The sequence below is a fragment of the Ischnura elegans genome, chromosome 1 (genome assembly GCF_921293095.1).
Source record: "Ischnura elegans chromosome 1, ioIscEleg1.1, whole genome shotgun sequence".
NCBI lineage: Eukaryota > Metazoa > Arthropoda > Insecta > Odonata > Coenagrionidae > Ischnura > Ischnura elegans.
This window is the reverse complement of record NC_060246.1, coordinates 18,398,534-18,422,611: the sequence shown is the minus strand read 5'-3', so window position 1 is coordinate 18,422,611 and position 24,078 is coordinate 18,398,534. Positions and strand designations below refer to the sequence as shown.

Here is a 24,078-nt window from a genome sequence, read left to right as displayed (position 1 = left end):
CAATAAATATTAAGTCCTGGACGAGGAATAGAATGTAATACTGTGGGAATACGAATTAATACCGAAAGAACACCGATAAATAATTCTGGCGTTTACCTTGGGTTAGCAGACCCATTATCGCTCAGAGGTAATGCATATCACCCAGGCACCTTGGAGGGGAGCGAATCCCCCCCCCCCCCCCGAAACAAAGACCTCAATTCACCCCTCTGGTCGCCCCCACAGTAAATTCTGGAAATTGAAAGACAGTTAACTCCAAAATTATTCTCAAATAGAGGTTATAACTTCACCATGTTCACAAATAATGTTTAAAAAGTATTCAATAATATTTCAAAGCCACTTGTCTACGCATATCAGACCTCACGCTCATTATCTCTAACGGGTATTGCATACCACGAAGGTGTAGTGGGAAACTATGAAACCTGACAACAACGAACATAATCTGCTCCTACTGGGGTGGATAATGTCTCCAGGGAATGGCTAGGCATTGCGTTTCCCGTCCATCCCGAAGGACGCTCTCACGATCGTCTTCATCCATTGCCAACATTATAAACAGTCTGGAGGTGCAATGCCTCGGTCGCAGAGCATATTTTAAGGACTTTTCATAGGGCGACACTGAAACTGGTTTAACTACCTCTATCACCCAAAACCGTATAAATAACAGTAAATTCTTTTGCTTGGGATTACCTTTCAGCCCTAAACTCGGGTTTCGGGGTATAACGCTTTAGTAAAACGCGTGTAAAACTTGAGTTTTTCCCTTTTTCTGCCGGCACCAAGTACTGCCACTATGCGACAAATTATTGGCACTGGGCGACATTCGTGTAGCCTGCTTCGTATGCTATATTATGCACTACTTGATCGCCTATCAAAAAATAGTAAACTTTGGGGAATCAACACATGAAGGGAAAGAGAAAATGACGGAAATAAAAGACGATCACAATGACGTTCGTATGATCGAGAAAATGACACGTCGAATTATCATCGGGCGCATTCTTTCAGAATAAGCACACAGTCCGCGACCACAACAGCGGTGGAATTCCCCCCTGAAGGCGATCGCTACATGGCAGCTCAGTGAGACCGCAAAGTCATTTCTCTAAGGGGTCTTTTCGGCCGCTATTTGCCAGGACACTCGTCACAAAGGGCGCATCCAGAATTGTTTTCTGGGGGGGGGGGAAGCGGGGGGGGGAACAGTCTTCTCATGTTTGACATTATAAACAACATACAAAAATTAATGTACGAAATATCCTCTTTATTTTAAAATGAAAATATTAATTTATAACAAGGATTTTCGAGCTCCTCTCCCCCTTGGGCGAATCTTTTTTGTAGCGCTGACTAGCGAATGACCAATGACCGGCAAATCTGTCTTCTTGACTTGGACTCAAGGCTTAAATAATTGAGGATCCGTAGTACAGAAAAAAGCGAACGTAATGATAACCGAATTAAAAATCTTGTCTTTTATTTAAGCATCTGGGGGGGCGTGCACCCCTGCTAAATCCGCTTATGCTCGTCACTGATTGGTGGGAGCTCAATGTTGGCTGTAGGTGGACAATTGCGTGTGGCTAGACGATTCAAAAGCTACTACATAGCGCCCACTCAACTTTTTTCATTCCGGGTGGCTGAAAATATGCTACGTAGCGGTCCGGTCGCAGTGTTGAGCGAGAGCTCGGAGCGCTCACTCCCCCTGAATGCCGTTTACCTCGGGCTGGCAGACGCATTGTAGCTGTGAGGTTTGCATATCAGTAGGGCGCCAAGAAGAGCAGTGTGCCGTCCCTCGCGGTGAGCTTCAAAGTGATTCTCGATATGGTCCCTGAAAAGCGATCCACTATTCCATTTAAGGGCTATCGGGTGATTTTCAACTGGTTCGCAGGCAGGAAATAATTTAAGTTTATTATGAGAGGTTAGGCTTATACCTCTGAAACATTTCGGGAATGGATTTTGAACCCTTGGCCCTCCTCCCGCTCACTGCGGCCTTGATATTCAGGCTGCGTAGCTTCTTCCGCGGACGCCGCAGCGGGAGAGGGAAAGTAAGGCGCGACATTCACGATGGCAACGGTATTTCGACCTGGAGTGAGGTTCCAAGTGCGCGGCGCTGCCGTCGGCCTCAAAGACGCGAGGACGGGTGGAGGCGATGGATGGTTGATCTCAAAACACTCAACGCATCCCCGACTCCGCGAACGTATTTCATGCCATCAGTCTTTTGGCATCTGCAAAAACTTTTTTTTTAGCCATAGCTACTACGTCTATAGTGCCCAAAAACAGGGGTGGATTAAGGTCGTTATTTTTTTGGGGGGGAGAGGGGTTTTCCGTGGCACCTTGGTGTTGTGGAATACCTCTCAGCATCTGCTTGGACAATTGGCTTTTAGATATTTGCCAATTACGTCTTGAAACATTTCTCGTTGAACTGGTGAAATAAAAACGTGCATTTGAGAGCCACCTAAATCTTTACCATCTTCAAATTTTTCAAAGATATTCGGAGAAAATTTAAAAGCCACTTGTCTTGGCAGACGCATAATTCCTGAGAGCTATCGCATATCACCAAGGCGCCAAGGAAAGCAGTGAACCGTCCTCCCTCCACAATCCCCCATAAATTCTGGAAATTGAAAAGATGGTTAACTCCTCCTTCTACAGAGAGCCACTTTGAAGTTCTAATTGTCTACTCCTACCGTCCCGCCTTTGTGGGGCAACGAATCAAGTCCATAAATCGATAAAAATGGCATGAAACTTGCACAACTGAAGTTTGAATGCTGATGTTAGTCATCACTGATTTCTTTTATCTAAAACTAGCAGGCCAACCGCCGCTGCTCGGTAAGGGCAGTACCTAGGGAAGAGTGAAATTTGGAACCTGGAACTCGTGGTCTCATAGCAGGATTTTTATGTTTCCTCTTAGAGCTTGTTAAGAGGCTTGCTTACTCGGTTGGATGTCCAACCGAAGAAGTTGAACGACGTGACGTAACAAATAGTAATGAGAAAAGTACGCAAAGGACGCGTCGGACGCAAGCGGAAGTAGCACTACGGGGTTCGATATTGGGGTTCGGTATTGGTACTACCGGTTTCGCTTACAGCATCATCAGGTATCTGAGGTACCTGATGATGCTGTAAGCGAAACCGGTAGTACCAATAAATTTAAAATTGTGGAAATTGCTCCTGCTTCTTCATTATGTTCCGTTTCCACTCCATCTCGCCTGAAACCTCAGATTATATTCATAACATTCAGACAAACAGGTATCCTCATTTATATGTATAGATATAAGTTCACTTCGTAAAATCATTATTTGGTAATTTTTTTCCGAAATTTCAAATGTGCCAGGCGATAATTTTGAAAGAAGCTACAACTCTGCCATGCAAAATGATAGCATCATTAATATCGGAACAGGCTGTCAAATTTTTCCGGGTGCTTAAATGGGCTCTAAAAATAAATGACAGAAATAAGCCCTCTACACAACTATCCCTTAGCCTTATTACGTGGAAAGTAATATTGTCATTCGTCACATTCGAACCCAAATGTGAGACGATTTTTATGGAGGAAACTTAAATATAGTTGTGTGGTACCTTGTTTTAAAAGTAGTTGGAGGAGTCCTAAATTGCTCGTTAATTCGGATAGGAAGTTGACGAACGCGAGACGATGAGGACACGGGGAGCAGAGGAGACATCTACAGACGAGAGAGAGGGTCACGACACGTAGCAAGGGCGACATTCAAAGTTAACGTATCCGCAAAATGCGCTACTTCACGCATCACCTTCTCGACGAAGTCCCGGAATGTTTCCTTATTGAAGCTTCCTGTGTGAGCCAGGAGGCATTATCCAATATGCAGACGCGGAAGCATTGAGATATTTTCACTAGTGCACTCAAGCGTTAACGAGGACTCAAAGCAATGTGAGAAATCGTCTCGGCAAGTTCACTTCCATCATCATCATCATGATGAAGAATGCTTGGTGTCAATAGTTTTCCCATTTCGAGAAAATAAGACGTCAGACTACGAATGAAATTGAAGTTTAGACAATTTTCAAGCAAAATTTGAATACATTTTTCCGGGATTGCAATGGGCTCTAAAAAGAAATGGCAAAACTATGCCCTCTTAGAAACCATCCCTCAAGATTAATAGAGAGTATATTCAGCCATAACGAATAAAATTAAATTAAATTACGAAAAAAGCTACTTTCAATTTTTCAAAAGTTATATTACTGTAAACAAGGTTTCAATGAAAAAGTAACTTCTTCAATATTTTAACTTAAGTCAGTTAATTTTCGCGTTGTTTACTTATACTTGAACTATTTACTTTTCACTGGAATGACTATACCTGGCGCTTTTAGATTTAGATATATCAGCAAATATGTTACAATTCATGCAGCCGACGATAAAAAGTATTGTCGTGTGGTCGGAGGACAAAAATTTATTAAATGTCACGAACTATCAATCCAATTTTGCACACATTTACAACTATGCCTGAGAACTATTGGCAATACAGTTCCATGGCCAAATTTCCAAAAGTCACAAACATGCATTCAATCAAGTATCTTCAACAGTTTCTGACCTGAAAACCCTCTTTTTGTTCTCAGTCCGACTTTTTCTTCAATAGAGCTGTGCATATAGAAATTTTAAAAAGTATCACTTAACCTAGTTAGAAACTTAAAAAGAATTAGAAAATTGTATGTCGCCAATTGGTCTTATCTACATACCTGTCCACCTTAACGCTTTGAAAAGGAAGTAGCATAAAACTTTAATGATGTAATTTCTTCGACAATGGACCAGTTTTTTTATCGACCATTCAACTCTGATGTGAATCAAAACGCGAGAAAGAATTCAATTGTTCTTTTATCCTGGACAAATGATGACGTTATCTGCGTCCAGTCACCAGCAGCAGAGCCCATTATGAGCCCTGAAGTTATTGCTCATCTATCGCTCCGAAGGCCACGCTGCGTTGCTAATTGAAACTCTCAGTCTGCCTCCGCAGTGACGTCGCGGTCGGTCTTAGGGCCTGATTGAGGTCGTAGTTTTTGGGGGAGCAGTTCATTACGCACCGTGCCTTTGTGGCACCTTCTAACTATAATGCGTCTGAGGTCTGATATCTGCAGATAAGTGGATTTTAGATACTCATCACTTAATTTTAAATATCGTTTATAAAGCTGGTGAAATAAAAACTTATATTCGATAGCCACCTTCAAGTCTACCATATTTTCAATTTTTAATTTAAACCCGCTGTCTCATCTGCTGTTCTTGATTGAAAACGGACTTTTAAAACAAATTACCCCGGTAGATTACTTTAAAGAATTGTGAATTGCTGATGAAAATCGACGGGGAAGCTAAAGAGAAGTCTTGTCTAATTATCGTCCAGAGAAATTAACATTTCCTGCGGACACAAGCGATGAAGGACAGAACCGACTACGCTGAGAATGTATTATAAAGTTCACAACGAGCGGGGTTATTCTTCCGTGAAAGTAGTAGTTCGCCTTCCCACCGATGCAGGGAGTTCCACGGGTCGTTCGGTCATAATTTCACTAACTTAATGACGAGGAATCGCGAGGTAATGAGTTAAAAATACGAGCACGGCTAATCCTCTATTGCAATAAGGACGAGAATGGGCGTCAGATATGAATGTAGAGAGTTGATTCAGGCTTAACTATGTGGGATTCAAATATAATGTGTGAAAATTTTCGAGTAAGTTTCAATTTACATCCAATAAGAAGGGAAAATTTTGAAAACTACGAAATCGGACCGAAAAAAAAACATTTCTCGCTGTTTTATCTTCGCAGTGAGAATCTTAGCTCTTTTGTTTGAAGTATCGTCTAGGGAGGCTGCTGACAATGGTAAAAAGTTTGGGTCCATAGGCGTAGCCAGGGAATTTGGCTGGGGGCACATAACCGCCCCATAGGGAGGTCTGGAGGGTAACCCCACTTCAAGAGTAGGTTTTTCTTCTCAGGAAAATTTTTCTCAGTCATAAACTTCCCAGAACTTAACCGAAGCCTAATTTCTGACGCCTTTTTTGTATAATACTGAAAAGGGTTCCAGCAATTTATAAAGCGTGGTTGCCACAATTTATATTTTTCCAGTGGGGCCTAGAGCCTTCTGGAAGACAGTGGGAGACCAGGTCTCTTCAGGACCCCCTCATAGCAACACCTATGCTTGGGGCAAATGATAGAGAACGAAGAAAAATGTGTCACACCTCCTTAAGTGTATCTTTGCTTTTAAATTTATAGACCTTCAGCGGCATTGAAGATAGATGTACGATTGTCGGGGCCGCTTATGCAGCGCCCTTTTCAACGCTTTACTCAAGTAGCTTAAGCCCTGGATTATCTGTGATGATGATAATAATAATTATGATTACTTCTCAATATGCAGGGTGATACTTAATATTTTCCCAATAAGTAAGTTCAAAAATAATTATTTTAAATCTGCATTTCGCTGAAGGCTAGGTCATAATTGCAAAACATTTTGAGGACGTCAACTACATGTGCCGGAAACTGTAGAAAATAAAAAAAATGGAGCCGAAAAATTAACTCACCGAAAACCAACATTTTAACGACGGCAGCGGAAATGTACTGATTGACAGTCATTCCGTAAAAAAGTCTCCCATTCAAATGTTTAGGATCAGTGGTACAGGCTGATGGAATCTCAACATTATTAATAGAGAGCCGTATATGGCAGAGCAGGAGGGATATTGGAATATCCCCATACTAAAGGACAATGATGGAACCGCAAAAAGGAAAAAAATACTTTATGGAGCAGTGGCTAGGACCACAAACGAAATAGAAAAAATAAATTACGAACCAAAGAAATGGACTTTTGGCGAAGATGCACTAGAAAGACTAAAATAGACAGAATAAGAAATAAGTAAAATCATGGATGTAAAAATGGATTTGGTGAAGAATCTTATAAATAGAAGATTCCTATGACTTGGACGCGTCCAAAGAAAGAAATGAGTGTAGGAAGAAAGAATTCTGAAAGGTATTTTCAAATGGATACCGATAAGTAGAAGGAAATGAGGAAGACCCAGTAAGTCATGGTGGGTGGAAGTAAGGATGGAAACGGATAGGAGAGGGTTAGGTGAGGTGTGTGATGGATGGAGAATGAGGATTGGGTGATGATATGGGGAATGTGAAGGAGTTTTTATTTAGGAAGATGAATATTCTGTTTGGTCAGAGAAAACTGCTGTCAAGTGGAATGCCACAGTAAAAAAGTTCGCCCAGGCCCTCAGACAATCAGGCATGACCCTGATAGCATCCAGTGGTTTCCTCCCATTTCCAACCAATATCCAATTCTTTCTTACCATTCATCCTCCCGTTCAACTGCCAGCCTCACATTGTTTCCCTAAAGTTTCTTTTTGGTTAACATGTTTCAACCGTCTGCTAGCTGTTCCTCGCCTCCTCTCAGCTTTAGTCATCTTTAGCTTGTCCCTTCCTAAAGGAGAGCGTACATTTTGGCTTGGGTCGGGGGGAACCTGCAAAGTGTAGTTCCGCGGGTGGGTAACCTTGGATTTGGTCCATGACCGTAGCAAGAGTTAATTTCAGAGCGGGTCTACTTACTGAGATAAGGGGGTGCACTTCGGAGGGGGTTAATTTGGAGGCAACCGCCTCAACAGCAATTTCTTTCTTAAATAGCGAAAGTGACCTAATTCCATTAGCGCACTGGCTACTTGATAGGGAGAGTAACATGAAATTTAAGAAATGCTCATCTATAAATAAAATTAGCATTTTATAAAAATGACAACACACTGATTAAAGTTGTGTTCAGTTGGTCGTATACATTTTGGGAATGCTGAAAATGTTTCGTGTGTTGCTTACCTGATTGGTGGGAGTACACTCATGACAATTCCTCCAATACATTTTGAAGGGGTTGAAACCTCACCTCACTCATTGCGACCTTGATTCTTCCGCGCCTATAATCGGGGCGAAAGTTTTTATTTTAATCCAAATTTCAGTCAAAGCGTGTCGAGGCAGGCAACACGGAGGCGGTTTTCGGTGTTCTATCCCAGGACGAACCACTCCTACGATGCCTGTAACTACATGCTTTTAACTCATACTATCACCTCGGAATTTTCAGGGTATATAAAATGTTCCTCGCCAATATTTGCTTTTATTATAAGTACGAGAATTTTGCCAAATTATCTTCTCGGGGGATTCAGGGGGGGTGAGTTTGAGAGATTTTTATTTTTAAGACAAAAGTACATGATGACCAAGGGTTATACTACATACCTTGAAAATTTCAGAACGAAGCACATAAAAATGAAGTATCGCTAGATGAGGTCTCAAAAAAGGGAACTAGAAGTTAAGTATATTCCTACGCATAAAATTCCTACAGATTTATTCACCAAAGCTATTCTCAAGAAGAAACGACTAAGTGTTGGACATAAAAGGTAAGGAGAGGCAGCGTCTGGTTATGATACGGAAGAAACAGAAGGTATGGATGGAGCGAGTACGTAGCAGGGAGCATGTTGAAAACAGTGTTAGAGGGTAGAGTGTTGGGTAGACGAGGGAAGGTAAAGAATAAAATATGAATTTTAGATAGAATGAAATGGAGTAGGCCTTATTGTGAATTTATGACGAAAGCCCATGAAGGGAGGGGAGACTACAAGAATACTTCTTGAATGCTCCATCGAAACCTACCTTAATCGGTAGAATACTAATGTGCTATTGTTCCCAAAGCAAAGCACAAATATTGTAAAAGGTTTATTACGGGGTTCGTACATGAATTACGCGCGCTCATTAGTTTAAGGGAGGGTTTTTTCGAAGAATACGAACAGAAGGTTTCAAGGTGCGGCTACATGTGGAAGTATCCGCGAAGTTGAGCACCTACGCGATATTCGTATTTTATTACGTTTCTTATCAGGTAAAGGCAATTGATATTTCGTAGAGTTTATCCACGCAAAAGGTCTGGTCACACGATTACATAAACACGTTCAACTTAATGTGTAACGAAAGAACGCGAAAATGCACCTTGTAACCACCTAGATTGCTCGGAAGCTTGAACACAAAATGGAACCTGTTCTGATCCGGCTCATGCACACGTTCCGTTCCGTTCAACCCAAATCATTCGTGCATTCACACTCAGTAATTTAATAATTAAATCATTCGCGGTGACATAGCGTAATTATCACTGAAAATGACCTTCTCTCAATGTGGCAGAGGTAAGGGCAAAAAGAAGCCTAATGACATTTCTCACATTTAGAGATTTAGTGAGTTGATTTTCCTGAGAGATATATGGACATAAATAAGCTTCGTCTTTGGGTGATGTCCGCCTACTTTTGTGTCACTTCCACTGACATTTCCTCTCGCATTCCTTTCCTCATGGTGGTGAAGGAAAAGGGCGATACAAAAAATAATTTTTCTACGTATCTGAATAATTTTAGAAGAACAAAAATTACCGCAAACATTCCGCATGGTAGTTACACTCCCAGATGCGTTCACTATAGCGAACTGCATGTTGATAATGAAAAAAACTGCATTCCACGACGGAATTTCTGGTATGAAAAATAGAAAAATTATTATCATAAATGATGGTTTCCAATACATTTTTACCCGGTTTATTTGAGATTTTCTATGATTCTTCTTCCCGTGATCCTCAATTCTTTCAAGTGGATCCCCGCCGTCCCCATTAGAAAAGAGGCATTGCATAATTTCTAGGCGCTAAGAAAAGTAATGAACTCTCCCTTACTAACGGCTTTATTCCACACGTATTATGTTAGTCATATTGGCATTTTAGATGCGTTTAATGCCAATTCTGCTGAGGTGGCTTTCAGGAAGGGGTTACTAGAGGGCAAAATGATTAAACTGCAATATCCCATTCACCGCACTTGTGCCTTTAATACATCCTTTGTTGTAAGCGGTTGCAAATTATGGAATTCCTTATCTAGTGAAGTAAGTAGACCCAAATATAGCCTAATATTTCGGCAAATACTTTTATACTACCTATTCCAGCTACAAAGAAACGCTGAAGTGTCCTCATAGCGATGGACTTGGTATTTTAATCGTATTTACGTCCAAGATGGATGAAATTGTGTAATTTTAAGGTCTTTTATACGTGCATGATATTTGATGTTAATTTTCCATTGCAAGTCAGAAACTGAGTTGAACTATTTTAAGGAAATGCAAGAAATATTTATGTTTTTACCCTTGAAATAATGAAATGCTTATAAATAATGACGAAACATGGCTTTCACGTGGCATGTTTCTGTATCCCCACATTTTTATTTATTGTACGTGCCGTTTCGTTTTCATGATTTTTGCCCATAACATATCTTTGGACGCTTGTATTTCCATTAAAACTTATCTTCTACGAAAGTGTCAGTGCCTGCTTCTTGTTGTGTACGTATGCAATCTGCAAAGGATAATTTATCGAATACTCACATTAGAAAATGCAGCTTCCGACCATTTTTTCCCTTTTTGTAAAATAAATTCATTGTAAATATATGAAATTAAATATTTCTTCTCTCTCACTCAACTAGGTGAGAGACAGTCTGTCCTCCTTTCCTCTCCTCCCTTCGAGGATGTTAATCCTGGCGTATTCCGTTAACCCCTTTCGTGGAGAGCGGGGAAGGCAATGGTTGGGTTCTACTCCACTCATCCTCCATGCATAGCGTAGCCACCAAGAGTCATTTGAAGACCTGGGACATTAATAATCTATTTGAAGTTCTTACTCATATCCCTACTCCAGCCTTTATAAGGGCGCTAAGATTATTTCTGGAAACGTAGGCATTCGCGTAGATACTCATTAGCATCGGAGCCATTCGGGAGCAGCTGGGAGCGGGAGCGACCATTGCAGGACGAATCATCGGGCGACGAGTGTCAGGCGAATCATTCATCGCCTGATCATGCGTCCTTCAATGGCCGTGAAAGCTCGCTTGACAAAGCTTAATACGCAGCTGCTCCTGATAGCCTCCGATACTAAAGATTATTTCTGCTTAGTTCTTGCATAGTATACGTAAAGCATGGAACATTACCCCTATCCTCCCATTTCTGTGCCGCCTCTCTACATACGCAAGTGATTGTAGCTGTTTGTTGCTCGCCTCTCAAAAAAACACCATTTACATATACATTTCCCTAAAACAAACACGACTTTTGAACAAATAATTCTCTTCTTCCATTAATAATAGTATAAATTTTGCCCACTGCCTTTCTGGATATAATAAACACATTTCAATCCACTTTATGTGATCTAGTTGACCCTCATAAACCAATATCCAATAAGTTACAATAGGTTCACCTAAGTTACTCCCTTGGACACTCGCCAATTTTTACGATCGAGCCGGTGGGATGAGAATATTTACCCATTAAATCGATACGAAAAAACTTATCCCTGCGGTAAGAAAACTTCACCTAAGAATTCCCAATGAATTCGATACTTTTGTCTTCACTGAAGTTAGGCGCCGAGTTTTGGTGGCAATTTTTTGCCCCTATATTGTTGAGATGAGAAAAAAACTGCTCTATGTGAGTAGAGGGGCGTATCTGTTACATAGAACGCTCGTCCTAGGTTTGACTTAGCGATAATTGTGAGCCAGAATTTGATCACGTGATTGCTACCAGACGTCATGGCGACGCATCATTTACCACTCTTCTACTCACCGTTTGTAGTAAGCATGCTATTACGGTACCATGGTTGACGGATTTGTTTGCCTTCGGAACGCCGTGATGGCGTTGTGAGTATTAAGACATACTAAAACGCGAGCAGAAAAAATCGATGCCATACAGAATTTTCGGGAGGAAAAAAAGCAAACTTGAGGAAAATTGCGGTACATAGATTGCACACTAACTGGAAGCTAAAGTTTGATTGCACTTGATTGCAAATTGACACACCAACAAACTGCGATTATAAACACCAAACACTAAGGAAGATACGCCTTATGAAATGTAGCAAAATGAAACATGTTAAAGGAACTTGGTACAGTGAAATTTACGCCTATTCTGATTCTTAAGGATAAAAATTATAGCTCATTCACATTTCATGAAAACTTCAGTCATATAATGCAGTTACAAACCTTATGTATGCAACGTTATAATGTCCCCTGTTGAGTGTCTATACGTGCGATAATTAGCGCTCCAGAGCGCTGAACAGCACCGCCTTCTTGTGGCAGGAAATGTGGTAACTATTTTGTAGTGTCTCACGTTTTGCTCACGTATTAAAATAAAGCTGGCTATTTCAAATCACATTTTTTTTCTAATTAAAGCAGTTATAGAACCTATAGCAACCCTTATATACGTGCAAAAAATATGGTAAGCAAAGAAATTTTTGGATGCAAACAAGAAAATAACCCCGTAAAACAGTGTTAATCACGTGACCCTGCGTTTGCTTACTGCGCATAAGCAAAAATATCACTTCACCCCATCCCATCTCATGGGGTACCTCTGTTTCTTCAGCACTTGCACCATACGTGAAATTAGAGAGCTTAGCTAGGGCAGAGCGATTTTTTGTCTCGGCGCATTGAACCAACATAGGATCACGTGACTACTTCCTGTGTTCCAGGGTTACCGAGAGTCTGTAAACAGAAAAATGGAGTTTAATATGATGGAATTTTTCAATCATGATGATATAAGAACATAAAAACTTTTATAATTTTCCGCATTTTGATCAGACTTATACCACCCTAGGTTTCGGCGGATAACTGTAGTTCTCTAAGCATTGAAACGTAGGTCGACATAAGTTTGATTTAAGTGTGGATAATTGCAATAGACTGTGTGTTCTTCTACCATTATTACCTAGAGTAATTAGTATTTTGAAGCCTGTGGTATTTTCATGTACGGGTTACGTGAGACCCAAGGGTATTTTAGTGTGTGAGCAAAACGTGAGACACTAAAAAATATTTCCTACCACAAGAAGGCGGTGTATTTCAACATTCTGGAGCGCTGCTAAAATCCAGCGCTAATAAAATCCATTACATTTAGGAGTAAGTACATTTTTGGATTCCCTAAATGGTAGAAACTGCCATACAAAAAGACCAGAGCGCGAAAATCGCCTCTCCCGCGAGCACGCATCTTCTTCGGGTTGGATGATGGGAGGGTGATCGGATGGGGTGTGGAGTAGGAAGCGTCCCCGTTCGCTTCTGCGTTAGTCGGTCAGTCGAAGTGGGGCGGAGGAGGAGGAGTGGCTGGCCTTGATTCTTTGGTCCTTGGCCTTGATCCACGAAACCTGCTTGTGATCGGGGCCGAAAACGAGCGAGAGGTCGCTCGCTCCAAATCATCAAAGCTCTCATCTGGTTCTGGAGCAAAGACAGCCCCCCCCCCTCCCCCCCCCTACCCCCACTTTCGAAGCCCAACGCTCTCAAGTTCAGCGCCTCCTTTATTTATTTCCTCAAACGATTTCTCGAGCGCTCATCCTCGCGCCGCGTCGTCTGACATCATTCAGAGGAGCCAACGGCCTCGTCCCGCCGCCGCGCCGCCGCCAGGGGGCGGGAGGGAGAGTGCTGGGTGCGGGCATACAACGTAACAGCGCGACGATATTTGGGCGGAAAATGGGCACATGCTTAACGTTAGAAGCGCCGTATTTTTCTCATACCTAACTGCGCCGGCAGCGATCATTTTGAACGGTAGTTGTTTCCTCTGATTGTGGTGGGTTTGTGTAAACAATTTCTATCGATTACTGTTTTTTTACGTGCGAATATTTTATTTTTAACTCAAATTTTCAATATTTTGGAATAAAATTATTTTTAAACAATTTAGTTTTTTTTAACTAGAACAAAAACTTTTGTAGGTAAACTCAAAGGCCTGAAATAATCCTGTGTTGTAACTGCTTAGTATAAAAAAAGAAATTGTGTAGAAACATCCAGAAAATCAGTTGTAAATTCAATCTGCTTACGTACTCCGCTACTCATAATGCTAAAAAAATCTGATCTTAAAGGACACAGATAAAAAGCAGATCATTAATAATACCGGTCAAAATGACCACACTGGCGCTGTTAGGTATATCAGCAAATATTTTAATAACTCAGGCAGCCGATAATAAAAATTTTGGCGTGTGGTCGGAGGACAAATTTTTTTTTTTTTAAGTCACGAAATATAAACAATTTTTAACCATCGTGAAGGAAGAGGAGAATCATTTGAAATACAAAAACGGTCAAAATGGTCGCTCCAGTGCTTCTAGTGTTAAGCAAAGACAAAAAATATGTTTTCAATTGAAAGTCTTCAACCTCTTCGTTGACGTTATATCTAAAATAACAAAAGTGTCATTCGTAATCACTTGACAGGCCAAAACAATGTATCTCAGTAGTGAGCCAATCTGCAGTCACCCTTTCGCGTAAAGGAAGTTTGTTGGTCACTTGTTTTCGGGGTTTCGTCAATCTAGGACGCAGGTGCCAAACCACGTTGATCTTGTCCTTGATCTGGAGAAAGATCCTCTTGTGTCCCAGGTCAAGGAGGGTCGAAATTACTCTGGAATCAAATATCCGTGCGCGCCGCCATGCGTAAACCCCTCTTAATAACTGACCGTCATGAAGCGTCATTTCGAACATGTTGTCTCTCGACTGTCCATTAAAAGTCGTCCGCGTTTGTCAAATCTTATGAATTGCAGCCGGGATATTTTGAAAAGTAATACATTTTTCATCAGGCATGGGTGTGGGATGGTGCATGCAGGAGTGAATGTTGCAACAGCGCAAAATTTCCCGTGAGAAAATATTCCTCACCGACGAAATAGGAGCGCGCACTTAGCCTAGGTGGGCAAGTTAGAGGTGGCATTCAATAGTTCTAGCGGCATACAGATAAACGTTGCATTAAGGTCTGGTAACACGGCACATAAACTCGCTCGAGATAATTTTTGAATATATGAACGCAAAAATGCACCGTGTAACCGCCAAATGTGTGCGAATGTACTGAAAATATACCTTTTTCAAATTTGGTTCGTGCAGTCCCACATTTTTCGATATCAGGCCCTCAGAATTTCCGAGAAAGAATAAATACATGGAAGATCGACTTATTTGGTCAAAATATAAGTGTTAGGGGTAAATTACGTGTTACATTGCACGAGGTTTTATAATTAGCCTTCTTGAAATAATTAGAAATATTTCAAATTGTCGAAGTGTACCTTGATATTTGTATTACTGGAATCCATACTAAACTTGATCATAGGCAATATCATTATGTCTGGCTTCTTTTTCATTGATAAAGTACGTTATTTATTACTTTTCTCTTGGTTTAATACTCCCTTTTTCCATTTGTAACCATTTTAACACACTTATGACAGGAATACCACGAGACATATGTCTTACTTTACTGCCCGCTCTGATACATAATTTAGGGAACTTGAAAGGGAAGAAAATTTTCTCTAACAGCTGCTGAAGAATGGGCCGAGGTCCATTTCAAGTTGGCCTTCTCACTAAAAATCATTATTGTTAAATTATAATGCATATACCAGACCTTTTTCGTGTATTAAAAGATATTAGTTTTTAAAGAGTCGCATTTGAATTTCGGGGATGGTAATAGGATAGTAATCCCAGGGAATTTGGAAAACTCCCGCAACAGTTACTGGAGCGTCTACGGTTCACGTATCGCGATATCACGATCGAAACTCTTCGCAACTGCTTTTTTACGAAAAGTGGGTGTACCTATCATTCTCGTGATGCAAAATGTATCCCTCCGCAGCGATATTTTCTCCCTGACATCTCACTATGGCAACTGTATTTCTCTGGGTAATGCCAGGGTAAATGATTCTGGGGACGGATTACGGTCGTTTTTTGGGGGAGTTCATGCGCTTCATTTCTTTCCTGGGCGCCTTGGGTGGTTTGCAATACCTCTCAGAGATAGTGCCTCTGAAGTCTGATATGTGTACAAAGTGGCTATCAGTTGTATATAAATTATTTTTAAACATTGCTCGTTAATCTGGTGAAATAAAAGCTTTAATTTGAGAAGCATCCTAAAAATTACCACCATTTTAATTTTCCCAGAAATGATGTGGATGGGAGGGCGGCATCAGTGATTGATTCCTTGATCCGCCACGTATTGATTCACTTGTGTCACATTCTAATCCACCGAATTCCATCAGCAAGCTGAATAGTTTTGCAACTGAAACGAAATCATATACTAAATGTGTCTCATGGCCGTCTTCTTGGATTTCGATGATCCTCGCTGTCTTCCAATATAACGGCACACGGATCATCGGAGGTCAAGGTCGGGAGAACCAAAGCAAGGAGACTCCTGAAACGAACGACGGCTGTGGAATCTCCAAAGAACAGTGACCTTTACCACTTGCCGATGGTCCATCGTAGGAATGTGTGTAATGTTCTTTAGACATCTCACATAGACGTTTTTGCCGTTTTCCACTTTTTACCCTCTCTTGGTACCGTGGTTGGGCCTAGGGATTTTTGTTGGTAGTCTGCGGACTTATTAAGTACAAGTAAAGGTAGGATCACTCCTAAAAAGCTTAGAGCCCGGTTTGTAGAAATTATAGCAATAAATAAAACTAGTGTCTGCGAAAAAATTATCTTCACAGTTTATGTGCTTTCATTGAAAATAATAGCTGGGAATTCATGCAATCTATCATTATTCTTCCAAACTAAAATAACCAAGTTCCGCACACAAGGTATTGAATAGTTGAGTGGAGCTGTTTTTTCGCCGCATTGATTTCTTTTCCGCAGTTCGCTTCCCAATTCCATATAATGACCACGTTTTTTTCATTTCGAGGCTTCTTCTTCCTCGATTAGAACTAAAAAAAAACGATTGCTGCAAAGCGCATTAAAATAATTGAATACCACACTGGGCGTTGCAAAGTTTTACGGCAATTTACCCGTTAATTCATGATCTATCAAACCTGGCGCTAATTTACCAGGTTGCATGCTAATTTATTCAATGAACTTTGGTATGCGGGCCGTTGAAACTCACGCTAAATACTCCTTACGGATGATTCACCGCTAACATTTCAAAAAAATATAAACTGGGTTTCACCCAACTGATTCGATATTCCCAGGTAATTTATATAGAATCTTCGAACTGACAAATCATTACTGTCGAAAAATAGTTTATGGCCGTTGATACACACTCTAATGTTGTAACGCGGATTACCCTTGAAAGCGCTCGGAAAAGTGGTTTGACCACTTCATAGATGTCTATGAAGAATTTTTTGGGCCTGTGAAATTTTTGTTCTTCATGCCAAAAGTTTCTCCCAGAAATTCACCAACGTGTTTTAATAGCATGGAAGTTTCCAAGTGGATTATTTAACCGTTAATAAAATAAAACTGTGCATATGATGAGCATTATAATTTTTCCCTCTAATCTTCGTGCAAAACATTTTCGAACCTTCCTGATGGTATACTTTTAGACCATGCGGGAGAATTCATTTGTTACGCAAGGATATATACAATACTGGTTCTGCGGATGATAAAAGCCACATATTGATCTGGAGTGGGTGTGTTAAGAATCGTATGAGCATCAAATCGAACGGAATCCATCTCAGTGACTCTTATGTCAAGGCAAGTTACAAATGAAAACATTAAAACCAAGATTCCTTAGTTTATACGAGGAATAAGCAAAGTAATCATTGTATCAATTTCATTTCTTGTTAGAAAAAGATATGAGTCCTCTCAATTGCACTTTCAAAATGGGTCTCTTACCATGTCGAGTCGTCGTCACATACTTTTCCATTATGGTAAAGGTGGTGTCCACCATTGATAGGCGAAACGAACCCTAGGGTATGATGAGGAAACGGGAGGATATCATGTTTTTAAAGATATTTTTAAGGTATCATCGGGTATTTAAGAAGAGTTTGAGATGTATTCCGGGGCCTTTAAGAACCAAACTACAAATAGTATTTGGATAGTGACATCTATAGGAACTACGGAAACAAAATAAAAACCCTGAATCACATTTATGGAGTTATTGGAAATGTTTGCTGCTGACGAAGAGTCACTTCTCTTAATTTTCGATTAGACAAATTGAAAATAAACTCCTCACATCGCGACGTCTATGCCCAAATATAGTCCGTCATTAGCAATGAGCCACACAAATGTGGGCGGCGACAACTCTAATTTGTAGTTATCATGAAGAAATGTGGAGGACTCTGGGAAAAAAACAAACCAAACAGTCCTAGGAGTGGTCACGTAAGAGTCTGGATAAAATTGTCGTCGGGCAAGTGGCGGAGATATAGAGACACATTTGGTCGTAGCGTTCTCGGAAGGAGGAGCCATTAATTTTAAGAGTGAATAATGAGTGGCAGATGTACTCGTCAGCAGTGGCGCAGCGAGGTTTGGGGGATAAACCCCCCCCCAGAGTTCAGAGAAATTTTAAAGTTAAATCTATTTTACTTAATTGGAGTAATATTGTTTATGGATTAGTGTGCAGATTAACAAAATATCCCTCAGAAGGCCGTAAAACTCAACATTTTGAACCATTTATCTTAATTTTTTTCCTGGTGAAGGGCCCCGCCCTTACCGCTTACCCCTGCAGGTATACCACCCACAGGCACCCCAGTATTAGTTGCGCCTCAAACCCCCCCTAACCTTAATTCCTAGCTGCGCCCCTGATCGTCGGTGTAATGTAAATGTACAGCGAAAAAGACGCGATGCTCATTACCGAATGGTACATGAAAGCAAGCACTCCGACGCGACGGTCGAAAATACAATCCAACGATTTGAACGCTGGGTTTTTCTCTTTAATTGGAAAATCCTCCAAAATCGTTGGCACATTAATGGATGATGCCGGGTTTTTACCAAAGACGTGATTTTAAACCAAGAAAATTAGTAAACGAACGCACACGGTGAGAGTCGTAGAAACCAGACGAGCAAATGCAATTACTTTACGCAATCATAGAACGAACACGTTGAGACCGCTCAGTTGATCTAAGTGATCATCTAGGCAGCCTACCTCAGAAATGAGGATTTATTTTTAAAGTAGCCACAGATAAAGTATAGGGAAAAGGAAGGAAAGGAAGGAAAGAGAAAAAGATGAAAGAAGACAAGCCGTCTTTCATTCAATGAGCCTTTGCGGCTGAACATCGACAACATTCTTCCGAAAGCTATAAGGGATACTGCTATGCATGGGAGTGTCGACTAGGATGTATCATTGTTCCGATCTAATTCAACCGATTATACTTTTCTGAAGGGAGTCAATAATTTTCAAAAACTCTTGAGTATCTTGAGCAAGTGATCAAATAGGGTTCAAACTTAAGCGTTCCTAATTAAAAACGGGTAGAAAATCACACATTTTTTTAGGAAAAAATAGAAGAATATTCGGTGTAAATCGTGAATAAAAATTAGGATATCAAACAACAACCAGTGTGCACCAATGAAACGTGGAACCCCTCATCGCTATTCCCGGCTTCGCATGTGCTCATAAGGAAGGAGAGGGAGAGACAGTCCAGGAAATGGAGGATTGAAAGAAGGAATTCCATCACACAAGACGTGGTACAGGAGGTGAAGCAGTCAAGGTACGACAGAGACTGGCGTGAATGTCCGGCAGTCACCGCGAACATTCAAACAAGTCGCCGCCACTCCCAGTCAAGAACAATACAGAGAATTGATTGAGTCATCCGTCAGCATTTATTGTCTTTGAGTCCAGTCAAGTAGCCCAGGAGAGCCACGTACAGTCAGCCAGTCAGTAGTCAGTCAGTGAGTCAATTGATATCACCTCTGCGAACAGTGCAGATTACAGCAAAGAGGGGTAGTGGAACGGATGAGGAACTCGGAAGAAGCAGCAATAAATTAAACAAAATAAATTAGTAATAAATAGAAAGCACACAGGAAGGGACTCGCCTCGCACCCAGTCACTCACACACACTCATAAATGAAAGAAGCGGCCCTTAAAAGAAGCAGGTGCCTTAGGGCCGCCTCCGCCACTCACGTGCTCTCGCCGACAGCTCATCATCATCGTCATCATCTTCATCCTCGTCGTCGTCGTCTTCTTCTTCATCATCTTCATCGTCGTCGTCGTCGTCATCTTCATCGTCCTCTTCATCATCGTCGTCCTCCTCGGCGAGGTCGCCCACTCCCAAATCTTCTTCGTCGTCGTCGTCATCGTCTTCTTCGCTCTCGGCAGCCGGCGCGGGTGCGGCGGATGCGGCGGGTGCAGCTGGCGCGGCGGGTGCGGCAGCGGCGACGGCTTCGGGTGCGTCTGCTGCCTCCTGAGAGTCCGGCACCCGTCCGTCGTCGTCGTCGAAGGCGCCGGATGACGTCACTTCCTCCTCGTCCTCTTCTTCCTCCTCGTAAGACTCCTCCTCGCTGGCGGGAATCACGGATGCCTGCAGCGTGGTCACCACCTGGCTGGGGGCGGCGGGGGCGTCGGCAGGGGCAGCGGGGGTGGTGGAGGCGGGGCGGGCGGCCACGGGCACTGCCGCCGGCGCCGCTGCTCCTCCTCCCCCGGCGACGGCCGCTGGAGCCTCCACGGCCTGCACAACCGTGTCGTCCTCATCGTCGTCCTCATCCACTGGCGAAACAAACAAACGAAGGTGCGGTTAGAGACCCCCCTGCAGTACAACACCCCCTCCCTCCCAAAAACTTTCCCCCTCCACCCGCTCTCGAGCCAGCCAACAGCCATTTTGAACTGGTTCGCTTTATCACCCCTTTTGCTGATTTGGACAAACGCCACTCAATTGGCATTCGCAAGGCTAGTTATTTCAACTGTTATTTTTTTAATGCTTTTTTGCCAAGATTTAATTACTTATTTTGGAACACTTTCCCTTTTTTCCGACAAGTCAAGGTCATTTCAAGAAATATTACTATTCTTAGAGGATATTTTCATTGAGAGATGAACGTGCCTCGAGAGCAGATTGTGAAAAGGAATATTTGGCAGAGGGTTAGGTGAGGGAGCCATCTGAAGATAATGTCCTGCATTTCTCTGTCGACCATAAGTGATGAAAAATCTGTGTGTTCTGTGATAGCACTCATGAATTTTATGACTAAGATATTATTTCTACCTTTTAAGTGAATGAAATGTTCAAAGTCACTCATCAACTTTCCACTTTTCTGGTTAAATAATGCAATTTTTTCATGACTCGCGGATAATTTGAAAATTTCATTGGAATTCTCACATTTTTCTCTCGATAACTATTTTAATTAAAATCCAAGTCCGTTACAAAAGCAAAAAATTGCCTTGACGCAGCGAATACTAGGAGCTGTGCTTTTTTGAGGCTTAGGATTCCACCATTAGTCATGTCGAAAATGTTTACTGGGCATGCGGATTAGTCTAGTTTTGATTGAAGTAATGAAGCCGATGTTGTTATGAAGCATTGAAAGAACGCTGCCAATCAGGTGTTGTTAAAGCATCTCTTTCTTAAAGCATTGAGAAGGACTGAAGAAGATTTAGAGTACATCTAAAGCGGCAGCTTATTCCTTTGCCATTGTTGATTACCACCCATGTAACGAGCATTTGAGAAGGATAAGTGTATTAGAAAGAAAGGTGAAAGCCTTCTGTAGAAGTAATAATTTATTAAATAACAAATAGCTGTACAACAATATTCAAAACATTTCATTTGAACCATATGTACAAACACGTTGATTGCAAACAGAACCAGCAATATGCTTCAGTTCAATAAATACAAGATATGCCAACTAAATATTACTTTCAGTACAATTCACATACGTGAGTAAACTTTCTTTTTGCTCATTACACCTGAATTCATACACTGCAGCTGATTTGCAGTATTCATCTTTGGCTACTGTGTCCTTTGACTTGAGACCAAGTTGTAGGGGCCTGACGGCCGAGAGGCATCAGGTTTTGTCGAAACATGTCAGTATTTACAACAAGGATGAACAGTAAGTTTAATTTGGTCAGTGATTATGCCAGTGTGAATGGAAGGAGTGAATAAAAATGATCATTCTTTAGAAAAAAATCTTCAAACAAGAGTGGAAACAACACAGGACCACGGGAAAAACACGGCATTAAGCCGAAAAATAAAAATGACGTAACAAAAAACACACTTCAATGAAAACCACTACCAGAAGAAAAAAATAAATTACGAACTTTTGTACAGAGAAGAGGTAATCGGACATCGTTGGCTCGTTATCTTATAAAATGCTCGCGGCATTTCACTCAAACGCAATGTACAAATAAATAGAGTGCGTGGTGTCATGTTCGGGGAAGAGAAGGCTCCCTGCACCATCGAGTCTCTCTCGAGTCTTTGTGGGGCACACTACTACGCGTCCAACCCACCTCCCAAGATGTCCTCAAAGAACCTTTCGAAGTAATCTTCGTCCTCCTCCTCGTCCTCCTCTTCATCCTCTTCGTCATCGTCGTCGTCATCATCGGGGTCCACGTCCACGCCGTAATCGTCGTCGTCGTCGTCATCGTCCTCCTCGGCGGAGACGGGTGAGGCGGGAGCGGGCGCGGCGGGAGCGGCTACGGGTGCGACGGGCGCCGCGGCGGCTGCCACCTCGGATGCGACGGGCACGTCAACGGCCTCCTGCCGCGACGACGCCTTGGCGTCTCCGGCGGCGCGGCGGCTCGTGAGCGGCGACGCAACGCTCGCGGCCAGCAAGCAGGCGAGCAGGAGGAGAAGTTTGAAGCCCATGGTGCGGCGGCTGCGGGAGAAAAAAGGAGCGGCGGTCAGAGATGGATGGGTGCCTCTCGCGAGGGTGTAGCGCACGACGGCAGACCACGGGCGGAATTGGGGTGCAAGTGCGCACGAGGGCAACTGAAGTCCTCCTCGCGGGCCATTCAGAAAAGAGGATCAAGAAGGGTGCGGGGAGAGAGCGGGGAGGGTGGGGGGCTGTCATCGCTGAATGGGGAAACGGGGCTAACGGCTCACCCCTCCCCCCAAATCCCTTCTTCGCCGGATATTAATTTCCCGGCGATGGGGGTCAACCGGCTCTTGAGGGAGGGGCGGTCAGTGAACTCCCCGGATGAAGGGGTGGTCTCTTGGAGACGAAATGGACCTCAGGAGGGCCAGAAGGGCCTCACGGAAAGCGGAAGGGGCCCCATGTGAGAGGGGACGACGGAGCTCCAACATTATTTTAAACTACTATACCACTGAAAACATCACTATACTGGCCTTTTGAATCGGTTTTTTTTTCAATAAGTTAATAATCAAACGTACACGAACATCCATGCCCAGGATAGAGGCAACCTGCCCAGGCGGGACTCGAACCCGCGACCTCTTGTTTGGCAGGCGAGGACTTTATCCTGTCGCCACCGAGGGCGGCTGATATCCTAGAGAGGCTACGAAATTGTGTGACATTATTGGAGGGCACCCCATGTAATGAACACGCGTTCAGCGTTTCTCTGAAATGATTTGAACTAGAGCGGAGAGAGAATGTGGTGCAAACAAACATCCGAGCACTGATTGGGGCTTTTGACGGATGTGTGTGGCCCGAGTTGTTTTCTTCGGTTGAGCGCGACGGAAAAACCGACTCGCATGCACTGAGCGAAACTCTCCATTATGAAAGCATAAATCCAACAAACATGAACACACCGCAATCGACTCAGAACTGTATTCGGCTTGAAGTTGCACGCGACGCCCGGGGTCACAAACAGCCGTCGTCAGGTGGGGGTCACTGGGGGGTCGGTCGGGTTTGGCGCTCACACTGAGTTGAGGAAGCGGCGTCCGTCGGCGCGAAGACACAATCAATCCAGAGGGACGGCGCGGCGCGGAGTGTCGAGGGCACCTTAGGTCGAGCGACAGAACCCAAGCAAGGACCCCGCAGGGCTTATATGCGGGCGGTGACGTGGGCAGAGCTGCGCGCGCGCACCGAAGGAAGGTCACTGCCAAGGAGGAGGGGAGGGAGGGAGTGTAGAGCGGCGATATAACAGACGGGAGGCGTCGTGGAAAGCGAAGACGCAAGTGGGGGAGGAGCAACGGCCCCGCGGACGAAGAAATTAGTCGAAATCGTGCTCGGGGCCCAGAATATCGAGCTCATCCGGAAACCACGGTACGCGATCATCAGATAGGAGATATTCCAATCCATTCTTGCAAAAGTCGCCGAACATGAATATATGATTGCAAATCTATGCCATTACACTCAATGCACTACCGCAAAAAGAGTTCATCGACGAACAATGAATTAATATCAATTTCGGCACATTTCAATCTATTGAATCTTCCAATGAGAAAATTGTAACAAAAGCTTTTCAAAAGTGATTTTTGGACTCGAATATTTTAATTCTGTATATCTAATCGGCATAATATTTCATCACCAACAGTTTTTGCTTTAATTCTCGGACTACACATACGTGACCAAC

General features: G+C 42.6%; 1 protein-coding gene across 2 annotated transcripts in view; it reads right to left on the bottom strand.

Moving 5' to 3' along the window:
• LOC124156474 (acidic repeat-containing protein-like) overlaps positions 1-23,510 on the bottom strand; it is a 35,075-nt gene extending 11,565 nt beyond the window's left edge. Inside the window, exons 1-3 of one of the 2 annotated variants that reach the window (XM_046531047.1) lie at positions 23,423-23,510; positions 22,054-22,421; positions 19,747-20,328 (exon numbers count right to left, since the gene is read on the bottom strand). In XM_046531047.1, coding sequence (XP_046387003.1) covers positions 19,747-20,328; positions 22,054-22,411 — 940 coding nt within the window. In that variant the 5' untranslated portion in view covers positions 22,412-22,421; positions 23,423-23,510. The other variant, XM_046531055.1, reaches the window with a different exon arrangement.
• Between the last annotated feature and the right edge of the window lie 568 nt (positions 23,511-24,078).